The sequence below is a fragment of the Hemibagrus wyckioides genome, linkage group LG16 (genome assembly GCF_019097595.1).
Source record: "Hemibagrus wyckioides isolate EC202008001 linkage group LG16, SWU_Hwy_1.0, whole genome shotgun sequence".
NCBI lineage: Eukaryota > Metazoa > Chordata > Actinopteri > Siluriformes > Bagridae > Hemibagrus > Hemibagrus wyckioides.
In genome coordinates this window covers 2,478,867-2,503,578 of record NC_080725.1, presented here as the reverse complement: position 1 = coordinate 2,503,578, position 24,712 = coordinate 2,478,867, and the positions used below count along the sequence as shown (strand labels likewise).

Below are 24,712 nucleotides of genomic sequence, written 5' to 3'. Positions count from 1 at the left end.
CTATATTCTGTCCACATTATGTCTGTGTTCTGTCCACATTATGTCTATATTCTGTCCACATTATGTCTGTGTTCTGTCCACATTATGTCTATATTCTGTCCACATTATGTCTGTGTTCTGTCCACATTATGTCTATGTTCTGTCCACATTATGTCTATGTTCTGTCCACATTATGTCTGTGTTCTGTCCACATTATGTCTGTGTTCTGTCCACATTATGTCTATGTTCTGTCCACATTATGCCTGTGTTCTGTCCACATTATGTCTGTGTTCTGTCCACATTATGTCTATATTCTGTCCACATTATGTCTGTGTTCTGTCCACATTATGTCTATATTCTGTCCACATTATGTCTGTGTTCTGTCCACATTATGTCTATATTCTGTCCACATTATGTCTGTGTTCTGTCCACATTATGTCTATGTTCTGTCCACATTATGTCTATGTTCTGTCCACATTATGTCTGTGTTCTGTCCACATTATGTCTGTGTTCTGTCCACATTATGTCTGTGTTCTGTCCACATTATGTCTGTGTTCTGTCCACATTATGTCTGTGTTCTGTCCACATTATGTCTGTGTTCTGTCCACATTATGTCTATGTTCTGTCCACATTATGCCTGTGTTCTGTCCACATTATGCCTGTGTTCTGTCCACATTATGTCTGTGTTCTGTCCACATTATGTCTGTGTTCTGTCCACATTATGCCTGTGTTCTGTCCACATTATGTCTATGTTCTGTCCACATTATGTCTGTGTTCTGTCCACATTATGTCTGTGTTCTGTCCACATTATGTCTATGTTCTGTCCACATTATGCCTGTGTTCTGTCCACATTATGTCTATGTTCTGTCCACATTATGTCTATGTTCTGTCCACATTATGCCTGTGTTCTGTCCACATTATGTCTGTGTTCTGTCCACATTATGCCTATATTCTGTCCACATTATGTCTATATTCTGTCCACATTATGTCTATATTCTGTCCACATTATGTCTATATTCTGTCCACATTATGTCTATGTTCTGTCCACATTATGTCTGTGTTCTGTCCACATTATGTCTGTGTTCTGTCCACATTATGTCTGTGTTCTGTCCACATTATGTCTATATTCTGTCCACATTATGTCTGTGTTCTGTCCACATTATGTCTATATTCTGTCCACATTATGTCTATGTTCTGTCCACATTATGCCTGTGTTCTGTCCACATTATGTCTATATTCTGTCCACATTATGTCTATGTTCTGTCCACATTATGCCTGTGTTCTGTCCACATTATGTCTATATTCTGTCCACATCCATCCACCCATCTCACTGTACATTTTATTATCACTATTCTGCTTATTCTGTTAGTATTCTATTCTATTGTTGTTTATTTTTATTCTATTTTTTTTTTGTATATTGTATAATGGTAGTCTATTTTATATTATATTTTGTATTATATTCTTATATTTTTTATCCTTGATATTCTTTTTATTTTAGATTCTTGTTTTCTTCTAGTGCATTTCTCTTATTGTATATTCTAGCTTTACATTTTTATTTTAATTGTATTTATTATATTTTATATTCTAGTTTTACATTTTTATTTCCAACAAAGGACAGTCGTACAAAAAACATTTCACTACATGTTGTACTGTGTATGTATTGTTTATGTGACAAATAAAATTTGAATTATAATTAAAGTAGACGAGGTGCTAAGTAACCTCTTCCTATGTTTTTATGTGAACACATTTCTGCCTTCAAATCACTTTAATCAAATGTATTTGATTACTTTTAAATGTGATAATAAACAATCAGTCTAATCAGACAGGCAATGACAGAATAAAAGCTTCACTACACTTTCAGACCAATTCATTTTGTGTGGGTTGTGGATGTGAAAACTGATACTAACTTCCTCGCATAATCTCTGCAGTTTCATTCTGATTGTCACATATGAGCGCTCAAATCACATGCTGTGTCATATAGCATGTCCATTTGCAGATTTCACCCAGCTGCCATGTACACGACAAAGTCTCCACACAACATCTGTTGTTCGTCTCGTCTGCAATTATGTCATATTATTTGCCAAAACCACAGGATCTCAGCATTAAGGATACTGAGGCTGTAAGTATGTAAGGAATGCAGCACAATTTTGTCCAAAACTAGTTTTACATTACAGTAACTATGCACAGTGGTTTGATCCTGAGCTTAGGTTTATATCAGACTTCATTTTCTTCCTGCATCCATGTGGTTTTCCTCCATGTTCTCCAATTTGCTCCTATCTCTAAAAAACATGCCGCTAGACTAAATTACACATCGGTGTGAATAAATGTGTGCCTGTGTGTGCACGGCATCCTATAATGTTCCTGGATTACACAATGACCTTGACCAGAATAAAGCAGTTACTGAAAATGAATGAATAATTGAATGTTTACAGAGCCAGAGGAGCTAACAGTGACATTTTATTGACCGTTGCTACAAATGTGAGGAGAACATCTGACTAGTGTAGCCTTGTCCTGCTCTGCTTGGCTGCTGCTTTTGTCCTCACAGTCCTGCCTCATTATCAGCATCACTCAATAATTTAGCAGCCATGAACTTGTTAGTTAGAGCCATACTAACAAGAAATGTATTTGTGTTTTATCCTTTCTCTGTAAGAAGAAGGCTTATGAAGAATATATGAACGTATGTGATAAAAAGGATAACATGTTCATTACACATTAAGAATATGCATAATAAAGAAGACAAACAGTATCATAATGCTACAAAGATACAAACAGATGGCAGAGAAACGGTCTGGTGATCAGCGTATTTCTCTCCCTCAGACACATTTTCTCTCTCTCTCTCTCTCTCTCTCTCTCTCTCTCTCTCTCTCTCTCTCTCTCTCTCTCTCTCTCTCTCTCTCTCTCTCTCTCTCTCTCTCTCTCTCGCTGTCACTCACCTCATCCAGCTCCTTCCTGGTCTCCTCTTCCATCCTACGAATGTCATCCATGTTCAACTCAATCCAGTTATCAATCCAGCAGAAGAGTTGCCGGTGGAAATTAGTAAACAAGCGTTTCTCTTGCTGTCGACAGACAGAAAGAAGAAGAAGGTGAGAGATGTGGTAGCTTAGTGGTCAAGGGGTTGGCCTAATGATCAGAAGGTTGTAAGTTTGAATCCTAGGTCCACAAAGTTACCACTACTGGGCCCCTGAGCAAGGCCCTTAACCCTCAGTTGTATAAAACCAAATAAAAATGTAAGTCACTCTGGATAAGGGCGTACGCCAGAAATGTAAAGGAACTCTTAATGCTTCATACCAAGACATTTTGCACAATTTCATGCTCCCAGCTTTGTGGGAACAGTTTGGGGATGACCCCTTCCTGTTCCAACATGACTGCACACCAGTGCACAAAGCAAGGTCCATAAAGACATGGATGAGTGAGTTTGGTGTGGAGGAACTTGACTGGCCTGCACAGAGTCCTGACCTCAACCCCATAGAACACCTTTGGGATGAATTAGAGCGGAGACTGTGAGCCAGACCTTCTCGTCCAACATCAGTGCCTGACCTCACAAAGACCATTCTAGATTCTATGAGGAAAATATTGACACAAAACTTACATTTTATGAAATGGCATTAAATGAGTTTAAGTAAATAATTTAGTAACACACTGTAATGTTTTGGAAAGGTAAAGCTTTCTTTTGGATCTTTCTCATCCTAAAACCTTCCTGTACAGAAGGAATTCAGCATTTACCCCTATGCTTTATTTACAACTGCATTTCTAGTAAACAGGTTTTCCATTTTTGTCTCATTTATAAATTACTGCCCAGGAAAATTGCACATACAGATGCTGTAGTAAAGCTAAGATTGACAAACACTCAAGGATTTCAAGTTGTTTTGCTGAAAATAGCATGCAGTGCTTCTTCTGCTTGAGTGCACTCTTCTCTTCACTAAACAGCTCTCTAATTGCTCAGGAATCACAAACTGTATCTTCAGATACTTCTGACTGTAAAATATGCACTGCATGAGCTCATTGTATATTGGCTGTCTGACATCCCACTAGTCTGAAGTGGAGAAGTTTTGGCTAATTTTCAAAACAAAGAAAGTAAAATCTGATATTAAACAAGGAGAATGTCCACACCATTTTAATTCTGTTAAAAAATGTACCTGGACCAATGTAGTTTATTTTCTAAACCATAACTATTAAAGATACCTAGCAGATAGTATATACACTCCTTGTGAGCTAACATAATGAACACTACACCAACCAGGCATAACATTATGACCACCTGCCTAATATTGTGTTGTTCCCCCTTTTGCTGCCAAAACAGCCCTCATGCACTGTGTATTCTGACACCTTTCTATCAGAACCAGCATTAACTTCTTCAGCAGTTCTTGAGCAACAGTAGCTCATCTGTTGGATCGGATCACACGGGCCAGCCTTCGCCTTGGCCCCCCATGACCCTGTCACCGGTTCACCACTGTTCCTTCCTTGGACCACTTTTGATAGATACTGACCACTGCAGACCGGGAACACCCCACAAGAGCTGCAGTTTTGGAGATGCTCTGATCCAGTGGTCTAGCCATCACAATTTGGTCCTTCATCAAACTCGCTCAAATCCTTACACTTGTCCATTTTTCCTGCTTCTAACATCAACTTTGAAGACAAAATGTTGACTTGCTGCCTAATATATCCCACCCACTAACAGGTGCCATGATGAGGAGATCATCAGTCTGATTCACTTCACCTCTCACTGCTCACAATGTTATGCCTGATCGGTGTATAAAATGAACTATGGGCTACTATCTAATGTAATTCCTAAATATTTTACTTCAAATTCATATAATTATACACGACTTTGTGTTAGATAGTAGCTTTGTACAAGACGTAGTGAGAACTTGGCAGCTAGACCTGAGCTATTTTCAAATTAACGTAGTAACTAGTGAGGTGCGAGTAGCGTTGTAGTATAACAAAATAATCTAATAAACATTTTAGATTTTTGTGTGTGTGCATGTTGCATCTTGTAACTGTAACACAAGAATTTTCCTCATGGGATCAATAAAGTAAATGCAAGTAAATGCAATAAAGTAAGCATCTATCCTTATCTATCCATCTATCCATCTATCCATCTATCTATGTGCATATAACTAACTTTAATGTAGTTAGTTACTTTTCCTCTGTAGGTAGTTCAGCTGTAGCCTAACAATTTTACCCATTTTAGTCTGGCTTCTAGCTTAAAAATTAAATTTCCTAAAAGTAACTACCCCAAAATTGCACAGACTGATGGAATAAAGTTATTTTATTTATGTTGTTTTCTGTCACTAGACACTGCCTACTAGTTCAAGAAGCTGGACCTGAAGGTTTTGTTATTACTCTGCTGAGATCATGAGATTTTTTTTCTGAAATATTTAAGAAACAACTTCAACGATTCCTAAGAATTTCCCCTGTTTTCGAATGCTTCCTAGTTGATATCAAGCCTGAATGGATGCAGGGTTTGAAAATGATAGTTTGAGGCATAAACATGCATTGCCTCGGCATTAAATGCAGTAGAACTCACCTTCTGAATGAAGTTCTCCACTTTGTTTTGAAGTCCCCACCACTTGAACTTCACTGTTACCAGTTTATAGGCGCACATGTGTGGACAGTCTGTCTTTTTGGGTAGTTCTTTCTGCAACCACACCCAGACACAGAAAGTATGGTCAGAAAGCAAAGTCAGGTTAAAACAGTAGATATTAAAGGAGTATATTGTGCACCTTCCAGTCAGGCCCCAAGGGTCCTCGGCCAGTCTTGGCAGATTTAAACTTGGACGGATCTTCCTCTGGCTTGTAGTCCTGCAGAGGGCAGCATCACATCACATTACAACTCAAAATCACACGTCCACTTCTCCAATTTTACTCATTCAGCTGCAAAATGACTGAGTGGGGACAACCGAATGCACTGAACCCTTGAGCCCGACACTTCATTCTCTGTCTGGTGATTTATTTCTGTGGCTCTGGAGTCCTCTCCTGTACAGGTTTCTTATTTCCTGAAAACAATACTTGCTCATGAGCTGGGTCAGTTGTGTTATACCCGGAAAGACGTGTGTAAGCACCTGAACTAGGACTAAGACCTAATAGCGCATCAGCACAATGTTGTCTACAAATAATTTTGTACAAATTTTTTAAAACATATCCAAGCTCATCAGCTGCTTAGGTGTACAAAAATCCTATTGTGTATTTCTAGTATTGTGTACTAATTGTAATTGGTAATGAGGCTAATGGATTGAATGTAAATTCAGATAGCTGTGCAGATTATTTTGCTATATGATAATGATAATAGCATTTTAAAACAACTGAACATGAGAAAGGTCTGAGATACGCTGTGGTTATCTCATTTTAAGATGAAAAATATCAGCTCGTTTGCAAGCTATTAAGTGATGGAGACTATTATAAAACACCACATAATGCGTGTCAGAGGACAAAAACTGTCATCTTTCAGTGCAGTCAGTAGTAGAAATGATGTATTTTCTTACAGTATCACTGATAGGTGACATGGTCTATAATGGAGCCAAGAAAAGGTTGTATAAGATATGAAACGCTAAAGGAGGAATAAGCGGAACTGCAGTGAGTGTTAAGTAAAATTACCTCTGTGTTTTCTGGCAACTTTACTCAAACTATAGTGAAACTGTAAAAGTCTCCTGAGCCATGATGATTTGTGTTTTTTGATGTACACTATATTGCCAGATGTTTTGGGACACCCCTCCAAATAATTGAATTCAGGTGTTCCAATCAGTTCCAAGGCCACAGGTGTATAAAATATAATAAAGTGGAAGCAATTAGGAACAACAGAAACTCAGTCCATGAAGTGGTAGGCCAGGTAAAATCACAGGGTGGGGTCAGCACATGCTGAGGCACACAGTTCGGAGAAGTCCATAACTACAGACCTCCGAACTTCATGTGGCCTTCAGATTAGATCAAGAATACTGTGCAGAGAGCTTCATGGAATGGGTTTTCATGGCCAAGCAGCTGCATCCAAGCCTTACATCACCAAGTGCAATGCAAAGTGTCAGATGCAGTGATGTAAAGCACGCCGCCACTGGACTCTAGATCAGTGGAGACATGTTCTCTGGAGTGACCAATCACACTTCTCTGTCTGGCAATCCTATGGATGAGTCTGGTTTTGGTGGTTGCCAGGAGAACGGTACTTGCCTGATTGCATTGTGCTGTATAGTGTATGTATTTTTAGCCAAGCCAAAATGAATTCAATTCCAGCTGTGCTGACTCTTCCTGAATGCATTTGAATTTGTATTCTGTATGCTCAATGGGAATGTGGTAGCTTAGTGGTTAAGGTGTTGGGCTACTAATCAGATGGTTGAGTTTGATTCCTAGGTCCATCAAGCTATCACTGCTGGGCTAAGCAAGACCCATAACTCTTAGTTGTATATAAAACGTAAGCTACTTTGGATAAGGTCGTCTGCCAAATGCCAAAAATGTAAATATATATTCAAGGGGTCAAAATGACAAATAATAACCTTTTTTATTTAAGCAGACAAGAAACCCATTCTTACCTTTTGCTCCACCTGACTTCTGTCAGCGATGTCAATATACACCACATCGACCTTCTTCCAAGTGTCAGGGTCCAAACCGTGCACCTGCGCAGGCCGGGGCGAAACATACACTCAAAGTCACATTCAGTTCCTCTGAGAAACAGTGACCCCAGGAGTGACCTTTCAGCCAAATAAAGAGTACTCACATTCTCCTGATGACCCATGTCAGGTTTATGCCATGTTTCTATCTTGATGAGGAAATTCTCTTTCATGTACTCGTTCTAAAGGAAAAGTGCATCGTTATAATGCAGCGTATTTAATAAATCAAAAGTGATATTTTACGGGGGCGGGATTGGGGGGGGTTGAAGTATATGTGGTCATCTACTCACCGTGATGACTGTAGAAATGGAAAGCAATGACCAGGAAGAAGAAAGGACACATCAGTTATAATATATTTGATAGTACAGCACATTTCTCTATACAGTACATGTTCACACTATATACTAAACAAAAATATACAAACCAGTTATGTGTTAGCAGAATAAGAATTACAGTTTTGAGGGGAAGTTGTGGGGAAGTTTGGCTGCCCATAAGGATTTTTTTGGAGTTAAAAAAGTGAGAGTCAAAAGGTTATTAAAGATAAAGTTAAGACTAGGTTTTGGTGTAGTATAACGTTAATTAGCTGCGTTAATTTAATTATGTCGATGGAATTTTCTCACAAGGATAGCAAGACAAAAATGTGTGTGTGTGTGTGTGTGTGTGTGTGTGCCATCAGGGTAACCTCAGTTCCCTGTGCTGTAACTCCACTCCCACTCTGCTCAATCAGTTAATTATTTAACAGAGAGATAGAAGTGGGTGATTGTGTGTGTGTGTGTGTGTGTGTGGTGTCTGTGTGTTACCTGTGCGGCAATATGGGTAAGCATTCCAGGCTTTCTCATGAATGTTGAGAGCTGATGCTGGTGCTAGCATTCTCACAAAAGATGGAACTTTACTAAAAACAAAATAAGAAGCTGGTGCGTTACAGCATGTCTCTCAGGTGGGGTATATGATGTAGTATACTATACGTATTTATGTCTGTATTTAATACATATTTATGTCTCTGTGGTGTGTGTGTGTGTGTGTGTGTGTGTGTGTGCGCGTGTGTGTAATAACTCACCTCTGCAGGTGGTAGATTTTGTGTGTGTATTGGCCTTTTTCTCCATCTTTCTCATATGGTTCATTCTTCAAGACCTCCACACCCTCTCCGCCCCCTGTCTCATTCTTACTCGCTTCAGCTACTGAATACAGCTGACCTACCTGGTACTGTACAACACACACACACACACACACACACACACACACACAAATGAATAGTACAACGAATGCCAATACAACGATTTCAGCTCAAAATAATGAAAGAATCTATGAGGCATTTGGAGTTCACATAATAAATAGGTGACAGTGGTAGCTCAGATGGTTAAGGTGCTGGGTTGTTGATTAGAAAATCAGGGTTCAAGCCCCAGCACAAGCTGCCACCGTTGGGCCCTTGAACAAGGCCCTCAAACTGCTCCAGGGGTTGCATCATGGCTGACCCTGTGCTCTGACCCCAACCCTCCAAGGATGGGATATGCAAAGAAAGAATTTCACTGTGCTGTAATGTATATGTGACAAATAACAGCTACTCTATACCCCCCAAAAAAACTTTTCAATTAACATAATGCCATCATTTCAGTACATCTGCTGTTTTTCTCACTCTCTTCATCCCCCGTTCTCTTATTTCTTCCCTTCTGCCATTATTTCATGTAGTGCACACACTGTGCATGCTAAACAAAGGCTTCTTTCACTCCTTAATCACCTCTAACATTGTGCAGAAGATCCTGAGATCACATACAATACACTCCCCGGGCACGATTGTTTAAAAACTAACGCAGAAATAAACACGAAGAACAGAAACGTAATTGTGTAAATGAGTTCAGGCATATTAGTGAGGGAGCTTTGTTACAATAAGCTGATTTCACTCTGCTGTAACATTTTGTAATTAGTCCTGAGAAAAATCTTACAGATGTTTTACACCAGCTTACGCTGAACTTTGAGAGGCAAAGAGTGTATAGAGTTTTTAGTGTGTAAAGTAGAAATACAACAATGGCATCAAAGCAAATGACATTTCCATATCGTTCTATATAAACCAGCTAACAGTTGCGATTGTGATAGAAAACCAACAAATAAATAGGGATTTTCATGAATGATCCCTTAATTTTAAACTGCTTCTAAACTAAAAGCACCTAGCACTGATTCAGCATGTGATTTAGCTACATTTAGGCTTTATTCACATTCCCACAGCCTCATTGCCCAACATATTATTTTGCTTAGATCTAAGAACAATTCAGATATCCCCTATATGTTATAATCTAAACAGACCTCAGCTATGATCCAACCTGACTGATTCCAAATCAATAACCTACATGATCCAATCAATAAAACAATCAATAAAATAAACAACCTAACAACTTATGATAATTACTTTGAAGGTTGGCTGACACTTGAAGTGTACAGTAAATACTGTATACCAATTTATTTGATATACCAGTGTCCCATTAATCAGGTGTGAGAAGTATTCAGCAGAATCAGCCGCATATGGGTATAGATTATACTGGTTTTGGAATGTTCTGTAAAAATTCTATATGAATAACAAAAGCACAAGATTTGATTCTGGTGAATGAGTTAATGAAGAAAACACATCAATAAAATGCAATCTAAAATACAAAAAAGGTTCAAACTAAAAACCTTTTAATCAACTTGCTTACAATTGTCTGTACTCGGGTAACAGAAACGATCCAATCAAATTTCATTTCCTTTTTCATTGCATCCTTACAGTGTGTGGACTATCTTGCATATGGTTTGTTTGTGGTAGTAATGATAAATGAGAAATGAGGCTCATATTTGTACCAGAGCATGCATTAAGCTCTTCAATGTCTGTAAACAATGCCAAGTTCCTTCTGCTTCAGTTAATTGCATTTGATTCTGGAGTTTCAATGCAAACTTGCAGACCAGAATGCGCCTGTTGTGAAGACTGTTACTGTGACCATGATGTATTTTTTTTTAAATAGCCACACATACTTAATGTACAGGGATTTCAATCATATCAGTTTACTATTATCATTTGGTTAGAGGTTGTTTTATCAGTGGCTAGGTTACTGCTAGTCAAAGTTATGTAGCTCTTACTTGACGTCTCACCAAGACGTCTCCTTGCAAGTCGTTCTGGTGGGTAAGCCAATTTCATATTTTTTCACTGAACGTTCCTTCCGAAAACATAGTAAGAGTTATGTATTCAGTTCCATGGAGTTCCTTAACTATAGTGAAATATGAAAATGTGAGCACCAAGAGGAAAGGATTTTACCAAATCTCATCTCAAAAGAACACACAGTGTAGCAATAATGGGAGTTCAAATAATAACTTTGTCGATTATTTAAAATATTTGACTATTTTCTAATTAGTTTATTTAATAAACTTTATTTAATTGCTGAAGTGAACTGAATCAATATTTGTTGTAGCCCTATCTCATGTAACTAGAGTTGACCCTTCGGAAGCACCAAGGGGGGAGGTGACAATGACCTAGATAACCCGTGCAAGGAACAGGACTCATTTTAAAGTATAAATAATTGAAAAGGGTACAGTAGGGAAACACGTACCAGGCACAAAACAGAATGCTCTCTGGGTTTAGCTTCATAGGAACAGTCCAAGGAACACTCCAACACTCCAAGGAAAACTGACTGATTCACAAAACTGGGCAGTATGACCTTGGGCAGAAATCCCAGTTTCAAAGTCAGTGTATAGTCATCTGCTTATTACCAAAGCATGCAGCCCACCCACTTTTTGGTAAAGTTATCACTAGCAAGTTTCAGTTTCAGAGGCACTTCTTACAGTTTCATAGTCTTGTAAGAATGGGCCCTAAGGGATGCCAGCACATAAGGGAGATCACACATGACTCTTAGATGATCATGGTACATTGAGGTCCCTTGCCCCATTAACAGAGACAGTAGCAATTTTATTAGACTCTACACCAAAGGGTATACGAGACATAAACACTAGTGGCTCTGACAATACAGACGTTTTAGCCAAAGCCACATGGACATGTGTCCTGGTTGAGAGAGCCAAATATTTCAGACCATTTGGGATAGCAGATCTGTCCAGGGATGAAGCTGCCATGGAGAAGTGACCACAAAAAAAAACCTTAATGGAAAACAATGTCTTGCCTACCATATCAGTTATTCTGTGCAATGCTGCAAGAATCAGCTTTTAAGGACAAAGTGTGCATAGTGGACGGTGAGGATAGTCTGAATGAACTGTCCTGCTCTGTCAGGAAAAAAAACACAGTCAGCAATGTGGCAAAGAATGATCACCTGCATATTGTCAAACATTTCCCAGATCTGGGCTACCGATTCTGGGTGCTCGGCTCACTGAGACAAGGACATATTTTGGCTCGTTATCTTGGTGGCTGATGAATTGGTGTGGCTGCCTTGAAACCAAGCCATAATTTGTTTGAGAAAGCTTGGGTAAAAACTTTGTGGGGGCTAATCTTGCTATGGCTTTGAGCCCCGAAAAAAGTTCAAGCCCAGCACTGGAACAAGGACAACAGGGCAATGTCAATTTCTGTTGATTGGACAGATTGCTCTAGTGCTAACAGTGTGCCTCCTGGTGTGCCTAGTGTGCCTCCTGGTGGTCCATGCTCTCATTGCCGGGTCCCGAGTTCGATTCCCAGGCAGGGAGCTAACCCATCCACTGAAGAGTTAACTCTCAGAGCCGGTCCCCACCTTGGATGAAATGGGAGGGTTGCATCAGGAAGGGCATCAGGAGAAAAACTTGTGCCAAATCAAACATGCGGGAACCGCTGATCTGCTAATCTGTTGACCCCGAACAGGGAGCAGCCGAAAGAACAACAAAAGCTCTAGTGCTAACAGTAAGACATGGTGCATTAGCATTGTGTGTCACACATGATATTGTACATTGTCACCTGAAAATCAACATGCATCATTGTGCATCCTGATGTACAGTTGTCCTAGCATGGGGAATGAGATGTAAGCATTGCTTACCAAGCAGAACGCAAGAACTACACAGATCATAGAGGACTTCGCGAACAGCGGGGTGTGTGTTAGCTAATAAGGCTAGCAATGCTAACAGTTGCCACTGAATTTTGTTCTACCAAAAAAGGTGCTAGTTATAAATATAAAATATACTCTGCAAGGTAGAATGGATGATACACTATATTGCCAAACATTTTGGGATGTCTACCTGCACATGAACTTTAATGTGCAGTTGCCCCGCCCTTTGCAGCTATAACAGCTTCAACTCTTCTGGGAAGGCTTTCCACGAGGTTTAAGAGTGTGTTTATGGGAATTTTTGACGATTCCTCTAGAAGTGCATTTGTGAGGTCAGGCACTGATGTTGGACGAGAAGGTCTGGCTCACAGTCTCCACTCTAATTCATCCCAAAGGTGTTCTATGGGGTTGAGGTCAGGACTCTGTGCAGTCATGTTGGAACAGGAAGGGATGCATCTGAAGCATTAAGAGTTCCCTTCACTGGAACTAAGGGGCCGAGCCCAACCCCTGAAAAACAACACCTGAACTCAATGATTTGGAGGGGTGTCCCAAAACTTTTGCCAATATAGTGTATGTGAGGATACTAGCCCCATCTTTAGGGTACAGGAAAACTATAGATCCTACTGTACTCACTGGCTGCAGAGTGGATAGCTACGTTGTACATGTAGACTGATATATGAGCCGAGAAGAAGAAATAGAATGGTGAAAACGGGGCATCATTTGTTCCTATGTGATATTGTTGAAAGATCTTGGTATCCAGGTGATTCTCACAGTCCCTGGTGGTTAGGATGAGTGAAAAATAGAACACTTTTGTGCTGCTCAAATCAAGCAAATCTCTCAATGAGCTATACTACAGGGTGTTCCAAAAATTCTCCACACACAGGGGAAATTAACTCTTTTCTGTCAAACAGAAGAACATTAAAAAATAAAAAACAGAAGAACATATTTAAATCATTCTTAAGGCTGGATCAGGAATCTGTCACGATGGACATGCAATTACATGCATAACACTAGGTGTGTTAACACAACCCCATCATAAGTGGGGTTGGCAATCAGACAAAAAGAGTTAATTTCCCCTATGTATAGAGACTTTTGGGACACCCTGTAAAGCAGAGAGAAACAATTTTTGTGTACGGACTTAGATCTGACCTTGCCTTAAAAGCCCTGAAATGCATACATTAAAAAATAAATAAATAAATGCAGACAATACAGCTGTGTTAGGGTGCATTAAAGGTGAGATTACTCTGCACCGGTCTGTCTGCAAGTAAAGTTAACAGACAATTTTAATCACTGTGAATAAATATGAATAAAGGGAATGGTTTATAACTGATTCCACCATATCTGTCTTTCAACAAAGATGGAGGAAGAAATGGCTGCTTCGGAGGCTTTACAGAGGGAAACCTCTCACCTTCTGAGTAGTCAAGTCATGTGGACATGCTAATTTTTGGACGTTTTAGACACTCATATTTTGATGGGTAGCATACATTTTTATTGCAACGAATAACTCAGTCTTGTTTAACTATTAGTTAGCTTAATATGTCATACAGTTTTGTTGACTTGTATATTTACAGAGCTGAATATATATACAGAAATATGAAATAATTTACAAATTACAACCCACAGAAATAACTGACTGACCATGTTTGTGTTGTTCTGGTTTTGGTCTTCTTCCCTGACTGCACAGTTTACGCTAATCCAAGGGCAGTTCATGTTAAACTTGTGTGGAGCAAACAAAAATGATTATTAAAGGAAGAGAGATATGCAGATACAAAAATGCTGAGAGATGTGTGAGTAGCTTTGATGTGCAAAGGATAGTCAATTAAAAAATACAATTGTAATGATAACAAATGAATCGTAATTACGGTCATGCATCAAATCTTCATATGGTATGTGTGCATCTATAACATAGAGAAAGAGGAAGCAATGCAGACTAGACTATTTTTAGCACTAACATCCACACTACACTGGCCAAGGAGAAAAAAAAACAGGAGGAGTGCAGAGAAGCATCTTCAGTTGCCTTTATTTTTAGTGCTGTGTCAAGGATTATATGACAGGAAGATGGGAAAGTGTGTGTGCGTGTGTGTGTGTGTGTGTTTGTGTGAGAAAGAGTGAGAGAGAGAGAGAGAGAGAGAGAGATATCACTGAGCCTGAGATATTACACAAACAGTATTCTCTGCATCATCCTGTCCTAACCAATCATAGGCTACATCTTCCAACCAATCCCAGTCCACTCACACTCTATGTCACTGTGCAGCACACACGCACACACACACGCACATATATATATATACATATGTGTGTGTGTGTGTGTGTGTGTGTTTCAGAGAGCATGTATAACCACAGACAGAGGTATAGACATGGCTAGAGGGAATGAGAAGCAGCAGTATAAGAATGAAAGGTACAAGAACTGAGAATGAGAAATAAGGAGGAACACGGATATAAAGAGCAGTGCATCTGCAGCCTCTTCTTCAGTCTACAGGACCATATATCTCTCACATGAATGATTTATTGGTTTAATATGCTGCTTTCACTCCTAAGAAAAAAGATCAGGCTTTGGGGGTTTGGCTCCACTGCTGTCAGTTTCATTACTCAGATGGAAAAAAAATTCTGTCACGATCAGCTGAATGAAATGTGCAACTTTGCTTTCTTGCGCAAAATATGCTTTTGCTTACAGTATATGAGGATTATTGCTACTATGAATGAAAAAAAGATGAGCCTTTGATTAATGTTGGAAGATGGCAACATAATCGAAATTATCACTTTCCCACAATGTTATTATTTGATGTCAGGTCATTTTATTTTATTTTATTTTATTTTTTATTGTGCATATGAAAAGGCAACAAATTAAAAGATCAGATATTTACGATGTCGCCACCAGAACCAGAAGAGTCAGCTTGCCTTGCATAGATTCTACTGGAAGAGTCTCTGGATGTGATTAGTAGCCAGAATAACTTTGCACTGATTTGCTGTTACTCTTCGCACTAATGGACCAAACAGGAGCAATGCCTTTATTACCATTTTAATTGAAGTTACAGAATAATTCAGTTGCTGTGTCCAAAACTATGCCCTATTCACTAGACAATGCATTATTTAGGGGGGGGTCTGCCATTTTGCTGTAGAAAACATAGTGGGGAAAATAGTGCATTTTTAAATCTCATTATGTTATAATGTATCACGATATGCAGAGCCCAATAATGAATAGCAATCCGAAAAGCAACAAAATATGTCATGTTAATGCGAAAATGTAGTGCTTGACTATATTACCCATCAGCCCCTCGCTCGTTGTCATTTTAACGTAAGTGACGAAACCTATATTGTGATGTTTAGTTTGATTTAAACGCAGTTTCACAGAGAAGTACAGCAAGTTCATATGGCAACAGCCCTTAAGTCCTCAGACATCTTACATACACCGATCAGGCATAACATTATGAGCAGTCAGAGGTGAAGTGAATAAGACTGATGATCTCCTCATCATGGCACCTGTTAGTGGGTGGGATATATTAGGCAGCAAGTCAACATTTTGTCCTCAAAGTTGATGTTAGAAGCAGGAAAAATGGACGAGCGTAAGGATTTGAGCGAGTTTGATGAAGGGCCAAATTTTGATGGCTAGACCACTGGATCAGAACATCTCCAAAACTGCAGCTCTTGTGGGGTGTTCCCGGTCTGCAGTGGTCAGTATCTATCAAAAGTGCTCCAAGGAAGGAACAGTGGTGAACCGGCGACAGGGTCATGGACGGTCAAGGCTCACTGATGCACGTGGGCAGCGAAGGCTGGCCCGTGTGATCCGATCCAACAGACAAGCTACTGTTGCTCAAATTGCTGAAGAAGCTAATGCTGGTTCTGAAAGGTGTCAGAATACACAGTGCAGGACGGGTCAAAAGGGGGACCAATACAATATTAGACAGGTGGTCATAATGTTATGCCTGTTGCCAGTGTAGGTAAGGAGTGGTTTATACTTTATTCACTGGACAGTTAAAAAAAATCTACAAATAATTCATTCTTCACTGTTCTCTTTAATAACATTCTAATTAATGCTCCCAATTTTAGCATTTCGAGAGTCAGATTTTGACCTTGGCGACTGAGTAGTTTGTTGAACAAAAAAATTGATTTGTATTCATTAGCGTTCAATATATCACAATAACTTAAATTTACTATTTCAATTTCAATCTCTTTTTTTTTTCTGGATGGTTTCCTGACCGCTCACACAGACAAAACAGTAACAGACAAATCAGCACCCTGAACAAACTAGTCCTTTATTAACCACGCTGATGCTTAGAACCCGTTTTAACATTACAGCTTAAAACAGAACCACTAGACAAAAATCTGCTTCTGTGAAGCAAAATCTTCAATTAACACCTTTAAATAAACTGCTCTCCAAAGTACACTGGGTTCCAGCTCTCTCCAGTCTGCTCCAGAGGTGTTAATTTAAAGCTGCTGATCTTACAGTGTGAGGTCATTGCACACTGGTAATTTGACCAACTTCAAATATGAAAATAAATGCAAACGTTTTAATATGCCAGTTGAAAGCAGTCCATTAAGACTACACAGATCCACTACAGGAATACACAGTAAACACTGTTGTAAATTTACAGCAACATTGTGCTTTGAACTGTTGGGAATTTGTTTTCGAGTACAATTCCAGAAAAAGTCATATAAAGATTCTCTTTGTGTTGAATTCTGAAAATACGGTGGATCGTTTTTTGTGCTATTTATCGTAACAACTATTTTCGGTGAATGTATAAATCTTTTGTTTTTATTGGATTTTTATATGACAACAGTCTTTTAGTGAACCAGTGCACACTGGTTGAGGGAAGTAAGGGTCCATTTGAGGTTGGTTCTTGAGCAAATACTGTATAGTTCATTCATTTTATAATTCAGATTGGCTGTTTGTAAATGTTTACAGTTCCACAGTATTTTTACAGTGCAGGAGTAACAGATGAGACTAGAAAGTGTGATCAACCCTTACTTTATATCCCTGTTCCACATATGTGCATGCAGTGAGGTCCTGAAATTAAAAATGAAAATCTCGAGTCTCACCCTACAACTACGAGTTACACTTGAGGGAAATTCTAGACCAGTCAGCATGCTTCTATACCGTCTCTTTTACACATTTAAAGAATTTAGCAAAAAATTCGGCAAAACGTCGGCTTATGTTACACAATCATTCAGAACAAGACAACAGCCACACATCCAGACTCATGGACCATATCATTAATTTGAAAAATATTCTTTTTATAACCCTTCAAAAAAAATAATCACTTAGTGGATAAGCCTGCCATTTCACTAGGAATAAAAGCTATTTAGCTACTTTCAGGGTTTTTTTTCTTCTGAATATCTAGTATCTGTTATTTTCATTCGGGTTGTCTAACGTGTAAATTCAAATTTTGTATAAAACTCCATGCATGAGATTTAGATACTCCCACGCACATGTTCAGGCATTAGCCTTGGTATAAGCAGCTTAAAGGGGTAAGCATTCTGACATAAAACTTGCATTTGATAGGTTATTTGTCAGGTTATTTAGCACAGCATTGCATCGCATCTCTCAGCCTCAGCATCTTATAATTTTGCAGAATTCACAAGTTTCTATAATTATCACACGATATATGCAAATATATGGTACGATCTTTGGGAGTCCTCTTGGGAGAACGGTGGATTAGTGCTGAGCGTGTTTGCCTCACACCTCAGGGGTTGGGGGTTTGAATACTGCCTCCATCCTGTGTGCACTGGGTAGGAGTTCCTTCCAGTTTCCTCCCCAGTCCAAAGAGATGCATTGATTTGCATTACTAAATTGTCCATACAGTGTAAATGGGTGTATGAGTGTGTGTGCAATTTTGCCCTGCAGTGTGTTGGCACCCTGTCCACGATGTCCCCCTCCTTGTGGCCAGAGTCTTCTGGAATTACAGATTTTCCACATCCCTGTGTAGGATAAGCTGTACAGAAAATGGATGGATAAATGGGAATCTCCACCATAATCCTATCTCTACAAATGTTGTGTTACTATTTATTGTTATCATTATTTTGGGTGTTTTCTTTTCAAGGAGAATTCATCAAAGTTTTTTTTTTTTTTTTTTTTTTAAATATGCCTCAGCACACACAGTTATGGCAAATACAAAGAGGTGTTGTTTTGTACTGCATCCCAGAATGATGAATGAGGGAGAGATCACAAATACAAATCCCATTCATGCCAAAGCCATCCATGGCCAGGAGCCAAGTGAGCAAAATTCACTATGCTGTCTGGTGAGAAGGGAAGATATACTTTTTCTCCCCTGTCAATCACAGAGACTCCAACCAATTAAGCCCAGCTGTAAGCTCATATATATGGAACAGGGCAGATTTCCTCAGAGCAGGTTACACTGCCCTGTGAGCAGCCATTCAAAAACATGTGATCAGATGGCGTTGTGTGTCTCAAAGGAATCGCATGTTAGCCCTTACCCTGCCCAGTTGGTATTTATTGAAAAAAATATAAGGTGAAGGGTAGATAGCCAGCATTCGTATACCATGTAACTGCATTTCATTGTGTAAATACATCCTGCAACAGGTGACACTGTCTTTGTCCTTCTTTAGTGTACTCTTTCAGCTGGATACCACTGCGCAATAGCTAAAAGTAAAAACTCATTTCTTTTTGCGCAATTAAATCGCATACATGGACAATTGAAATGGACAAAATTATGTATCTATATTTAATAAGATTTTTAGTTTCCTGATCATATCTCTCTGTTCCATTAATAACTGGATTCCTGAGCATTAGTTAGAGCAAAAACACCTTTCAGTTATACTGGTACATCCCCAGGATGGTATTTCCCAGTATACAATCCGGTAAATATTGTTGTGTTTTTGTAAGTTCACTGTATTGCCAAAAGTTTTGGGACATCTGCCTTTACATGCACATGAACTGTAATGACATTCCATTCTTAATCTGTCGGGTTTAATATGGAATTAGCCTGCCCTTTGCAGCTATAACAGCTTCAACTCTTCTGGGAAGGTTTTTCACAAGGTTTCCACACCATAATCTCCCCTCCACTAAACTTTACACTTGGCACAATGCAGTCAGGCAAGTACCGTTCTCCTGGCAACCACCAAACCCAGACTTGTCCATCGGATTGCCAGACAGAGAAGCGTGACTGGTCACTCCAGTGGCGGCGTGCTTTACACCACTGCATCTGACACTTTGCATTGCACTTGGTGATGTATGGCTTGGATGCAGCTGCTCGGCCATGAAAACCCGTTCCATGAAGCTCTCTACGCATTGTTCTTGAGCTAATCTGAAGGCCACACAAAGTTTACAGGTCTGTAGCTAGGGACTCAGAAGAAAGTTGGTGACTTCTGCCCACTATGTGCCTCAGCATGACCTGACCCGTTCGTGGCTGAGTTGCTGTTATTCCCAATTGCTTCCAGTTTGTTATAACACCACTAACAGTTGACTGTAGAGTATTTAGTAGTGAGGAAATTTCACGAATGGACTTATTGCACAGGTGGCAACCTATCAAGATACTCTACCATGCTTGATTTCACTAAACTCCTGAGGGTGACCCATTCTTTCACAAATGTTTGTAGAAGCAGTCTGCATGCCTACAACTGAATTCAATGATTCATGGGGTGTCCTAAAACTTTTGGCAATATAGTGTATGTATGTTATACAATTGAAATTATCCTTAATATACTGTAAGTAATAACATAGAAAGGCAAGGATGAACGTAAAAAGAGTGAAATGATGGAAAAGTAGGGGGCATGACTGTGCTAGAGAGAGAGAGAGAGAGAGAGAGAGAGCAGGACACAGAGTGATATCAGATATCTCATTGGCTATTCAACACCAAGCAACGGCTGAACTGAGTGACATACTAAAGAATCATAGGAGATAAGGAAGAAGTGACAGGAACATAAAAGATGTGTAAGGCAGGGATACTTATTTAATGACAGGGGGAAAGGTGTGCAATTTGAAAACATGTCTCGACTAGTATACTGTGTGGCTAAATTTGGATTATTAAATTATAAAGTCAGAGCGATCGCTGAGGAGGCTGAAATTGCTGACAAAGCATTTAATATTGGCAGGCAGATAGGTAAGCAGTAATTTAGTCATTTTTTACAGTGTGTACAAAGAACACACAGCAAGACCAAGTGTAAGGGCTCCCTCCCTGTAGTGCTGACTAATACACAGCTCACTGACATGCATGAGAGCGATCTGATTCGAAATGACAAAGGCAATCCTTTGTAGACAAGCAAAGAAATCATAACTCGAAGGTTTTTTGCAGTCAGTATAAATAATGAATTCGCCGTGCAAAATCTTGCTTCACACCACAAATGCGCGCGCACACACACACACACACACACAAAATGAGTGCATACTTAGCACTTACCTCCTCCACAGAAATTGGTAGGATCACTCGACTGAAACAAAAAGAGAAAAAGATACAGATCACAAACTAGTCAGCATAAAAGTATCGATCTGATATTTATGTCCGCCACTGTTAACATGGTTACCATTGTTATAATTACATCTATCCTCGGCATTATTTCACTATTTTCATTGTTTCCATCACAATAATCACTGCCTCCTGCATCCTTTTCACTATCATTCACATCAGTACCACCACCACGTTAGTCAATACAGTTCTACAAAATACTGGGGAGGTTAATTGTATCCATTCTTTGTCTCAGGAATATCTCCTTACTGGAAGTTAAGCTTCTGCTACATTATATGTAGAGGAGAAGTCTACTTGCTTAATTAACCTTTATCTTTAGAAACTGGAAGAGGTACATTCATAATTATTTCCATAGTTTCTGCCAACCATGTTTCCTATTCTAATATGAGTGACATGAGAAATCCAGACAGGTCATGCCAGTGTGACCATGAAGTCTGGATGCTTTGCATATGCAAATGATTTATTCATCGGTGTCTGGCTGAGTAAATCTTGGTGGTCATATGCTAAACTATACACTCCATATACTAGAAGCAACTTTATCTCATTCCATCTCTAACACTTTTCTGGCATGGCCCTATTCAGTTCCACTATTACCTTTTCTGAAGTGATCTTATACTCATTAGCTCCAGTCATGTGATATGTCTGAAACTGGACTTTCAACTAATCTCTTACACAAAAAAAATTGTGAAAGGGCACTTTGTGATTCTTACTGGCACTGAAAGTGTAGCTCATTCTGTACTGCCTGCATATTTTATCAATACTCTTCAGGAGTAAGATGACACTGGTGGCTCACTGGCTTTAGACTCTTCCCATCTACGTTCCTATCTGTCTTATGACGTCAAACAACAAAAAACCTTCTTCTAGCTGTGTCTTCACTGCCACACTTCTGACACAAAGTGTGCTGTTTAATTCAGCTCCAGTTCTCATAGTAAGAGAAGGGTGCTTTCAAGGTTGTCTAAGGCTGTAGGTGTTGTGATAAAAACAGTGTAAAATATACTGTACACCAGCAGGAGTCACCTTCTCTGCCTAAGGACCTCTATAGCCTGCACAGTCACTAGCGGTCACTATAGGAGATCCGGTGTCTCTGTTCTCCTCTGCCTCCATGACAGCACAATCTCCTGCATTATGAACATCTATCTAAGTCACAGTACCCACCTGCCTAAATTCTGGATTTACATAGTGTGCAACAACTCCCTTTGATTCCATTTTGTGACTTTTGAGTCTTTTTACACATTTGTAAATAACACAGGTGATGGATCAGTCCATCAAAGAACACAGCAGGGTTCTGAACATGAAGTGGATCCAACACAAGAGGCATAGTTAGACAGAAATCTTTGCTTTACTTTGATGCATGAAAATTTCCCAAAACCACAAACATGATCACATGCCCAAATTCAAAATCCATATACATGCCTAAACATTTTATCAGCATAATATGACTATGACCTTGAAGTGAACAAAATAAAAGTGAACCATAATTCAGTCACGAATGTATGAGTTGAAATATGTGAAAAAAAATGTAACATGCTACCAACCAAGCAAAGATCTGGTACCATGGACAGCGCATGTTAGAAGCCAGTTCTAGACCCATAACCGGTCCAGTAGTTTTTTGCACTAAAACACATAGCTAGTAATAAAGTAATACAGCACTTAGATGAATCAACTGAAAAAGCAGTTACGTGTTTACACATAACCTTCAAACAGCCATGAAATACATATTCATTCATTAAATCATCTACAGTAAACCGGCCTTCCCCAGGTCAAGATCACGCTGGATCCGTGGATCATTGGGCACTAGGTGGGAATACACTCTGTACATGACTGGGCACCATGCACACAGTCCTTTGCACCTACGGGCACCCACTTACATGCACTTTTTGGGAGGTGGGAATAAACTGTAGGATCTGCGGGAAGTCCACAAAGAGAATATGAACGAGAAACTTTACAAAGATGGTAACCCAAAGTTCAGGAAATAACCCAGAACCCTAAAGTTGTGGGTGGGCAATGCCACTGGCCCATCGTAAATGTAAAAGTTATAAGTAAATCTCTATTCTTTTACATTAAAAATGTATCAACTGGGAAAATAATAGATAGGTTTTTACTGAAAATGATTCATTTCTTACTTGAAAAAGCTATAAAGCATAAAAGATATGCTTTTCTTTGCATACAACCTTTCTGTATAAAAGTAACAACTGCATATACATTCGCAAAGCTGCACACAACTCTAATCCCTATACCTTGTGACCTTTATGGCATGGATGACCAAAAGAAACTCACATCACAACCTGTACACTAGGTCTAGAAATACTGCACAGCATGTCACAGTAGCAGGTTATGACCTCAGCAGCCATAGCTTAGCACTCCGGCGGTTTCGTCGATCACGCACGAGACCGAACGGACCAATCACAGACCTGGACTGTGTGCTCCGTGCTCGAGCAGGTCTTCCTCAGCCTTCCTCACTTTCCAAACGAATAATACACAATATTGTCGAGCTGATATTATACATGGATGATACATTTTCTCGTGTCCTAATTTAGCTTTGATATTATAGATATGTGCTCGTGATTCGATTTTAGATAACTTCATCTCGGTAATGACCTTGATAAACCACTGGTAGTGTGAAGGAGGGAGCGCGTTCATTTCTACACGTCAGGATGCCGGTAGGGATGTTTGGTCCTTTAGTGCATCATTCGATGCTAAGCCAACAAACACATCTTCTCAAATTACACACGTTCAGAAAGGAGGACCAAACGCCGAAGCATTATAGGTGACTACAGGCTACAAAAAAAAGATGTATCGAAATGTAAATAAAGTTTAAAAATGAACTAAATAAAAAAAATAAACCTAAAATTAGGAACACAGTGTGCCTGTGTCAGTGTGCTAGGTTAAATAGAGATGGTCCCCCTTCTCTAACGGTACATCAGTACATTGGCATGCTCTGGAAATGAGGATGAATATAAGGGATATAACAGAATGAGGTGTCAAAACATGCCATGTCTTTACGCTAACAAGGACTGAGGAGGACAAAAATACAAGCGACATTAAAATGGACACCGTGACTGTTAGCATCGGGTCAGTAGTGTATATCTGGACACTCGAAAAGCAGGTATAAATTTTTGGCAAGATTTCTGACGTCAAAGTCAAGTTTTACAATGTCGCCATGGCCTGGATCAGAGAAACGCCAGTCTACCTGCGCTACTCAGCCGGATGAGGATGCTTCCTTTTCCTAAACACATCATTAAGACACACACACACACACACTGTACAAAAAAAACCCGCCTACTTACAATTCTTTGATGAGCATTTTGGTCGTTGCTGTGTGTTTTCGGTGAGATGACGCCGTGAAGCCGTGCTGGAGCTGGTTCCCGGTTTAGCCGCAGTCTGTCCTACAGCTCAGCGCTGCTTCTGTGTCATTCTAGCCAGCGCTTTTCTCTCCGCTCCGCTTCCTGATCGGGGCCGAGGGGGCGCGGCGCACTCGCCCTAATCACACAAGCCGGAGCCATGGCGTAGGCAGCGTGACGTCACACTACAGTGTTGGGGGGGGGGCTCTGAATAAATCTATATTCAAGCCGTATTTACTTGCATTTGGCAACATCACGTCCTTGAAATGTTCGGTGTTATCTCTAATATATTATATGTCTCAACCCGTGTGTCTGAACATCTATGGAGGATTTCTGTGTTAAAAATCTTCTGTAGGTGTAATACAGAAACTGTAGCCATTGAGGGATGGCATCTGGTTGGTG

General features: G+C 39.6%; 1 protein-coding gene across 1 annotated transcript in view; it reads right to left on the bottom strand.

Annotated features, from left to right (window-relative positions):
* pitpnab (phosphatidylinositol transfer protein, alpha b) overlaps positions 1–24,450 on the bottom strand; it is a 33,409-nt gene extending 8,959 nt beyond the window's left edge. The window contains exons 1-10 of the mRNA XM_058412734.1: positions 24,257–24,450; positions 20,904–20,934; positions 8,631–8,776; positions 8,374–8,465; positions 7,864–7,871; positions 7,681–7,755; positions 7,496–7,579; positions 5,703–5,780; positions 5,507–5,617; positions 2,913–3,035 (exon numbers count right to left, since the gene is read on the bottom strand). Coding sequence (XP_058268717.1) covers positions 2,913–3,035; positions 5,507–5,617; positions 5,703–5,780; positions 7,496–7,579; positions 7,681–7,755; positions 7,864–7,871; positions 8,374–8,465; positions 8,631–8,776; positions 20,904–20,934; positions 24,257–24,273 — 765 coding nt within the window. The 5' untranslated portion in view covers positions 24,274–24,450. The remainder of the gene's footprint in view (positions 1–2,912; positions 3,036–5,506; positions 5,618–5,702; positions 5,781–7,495; positions 7,580–7,680; positions 7,756–7,863; positions 7,872–8,373; positions 8,466–8,630; positions 8,777–20,903; positions 20,935–24,256) is intronic.
* Positions 24,451–24,712: the final 262 nt, after the last annotated feature.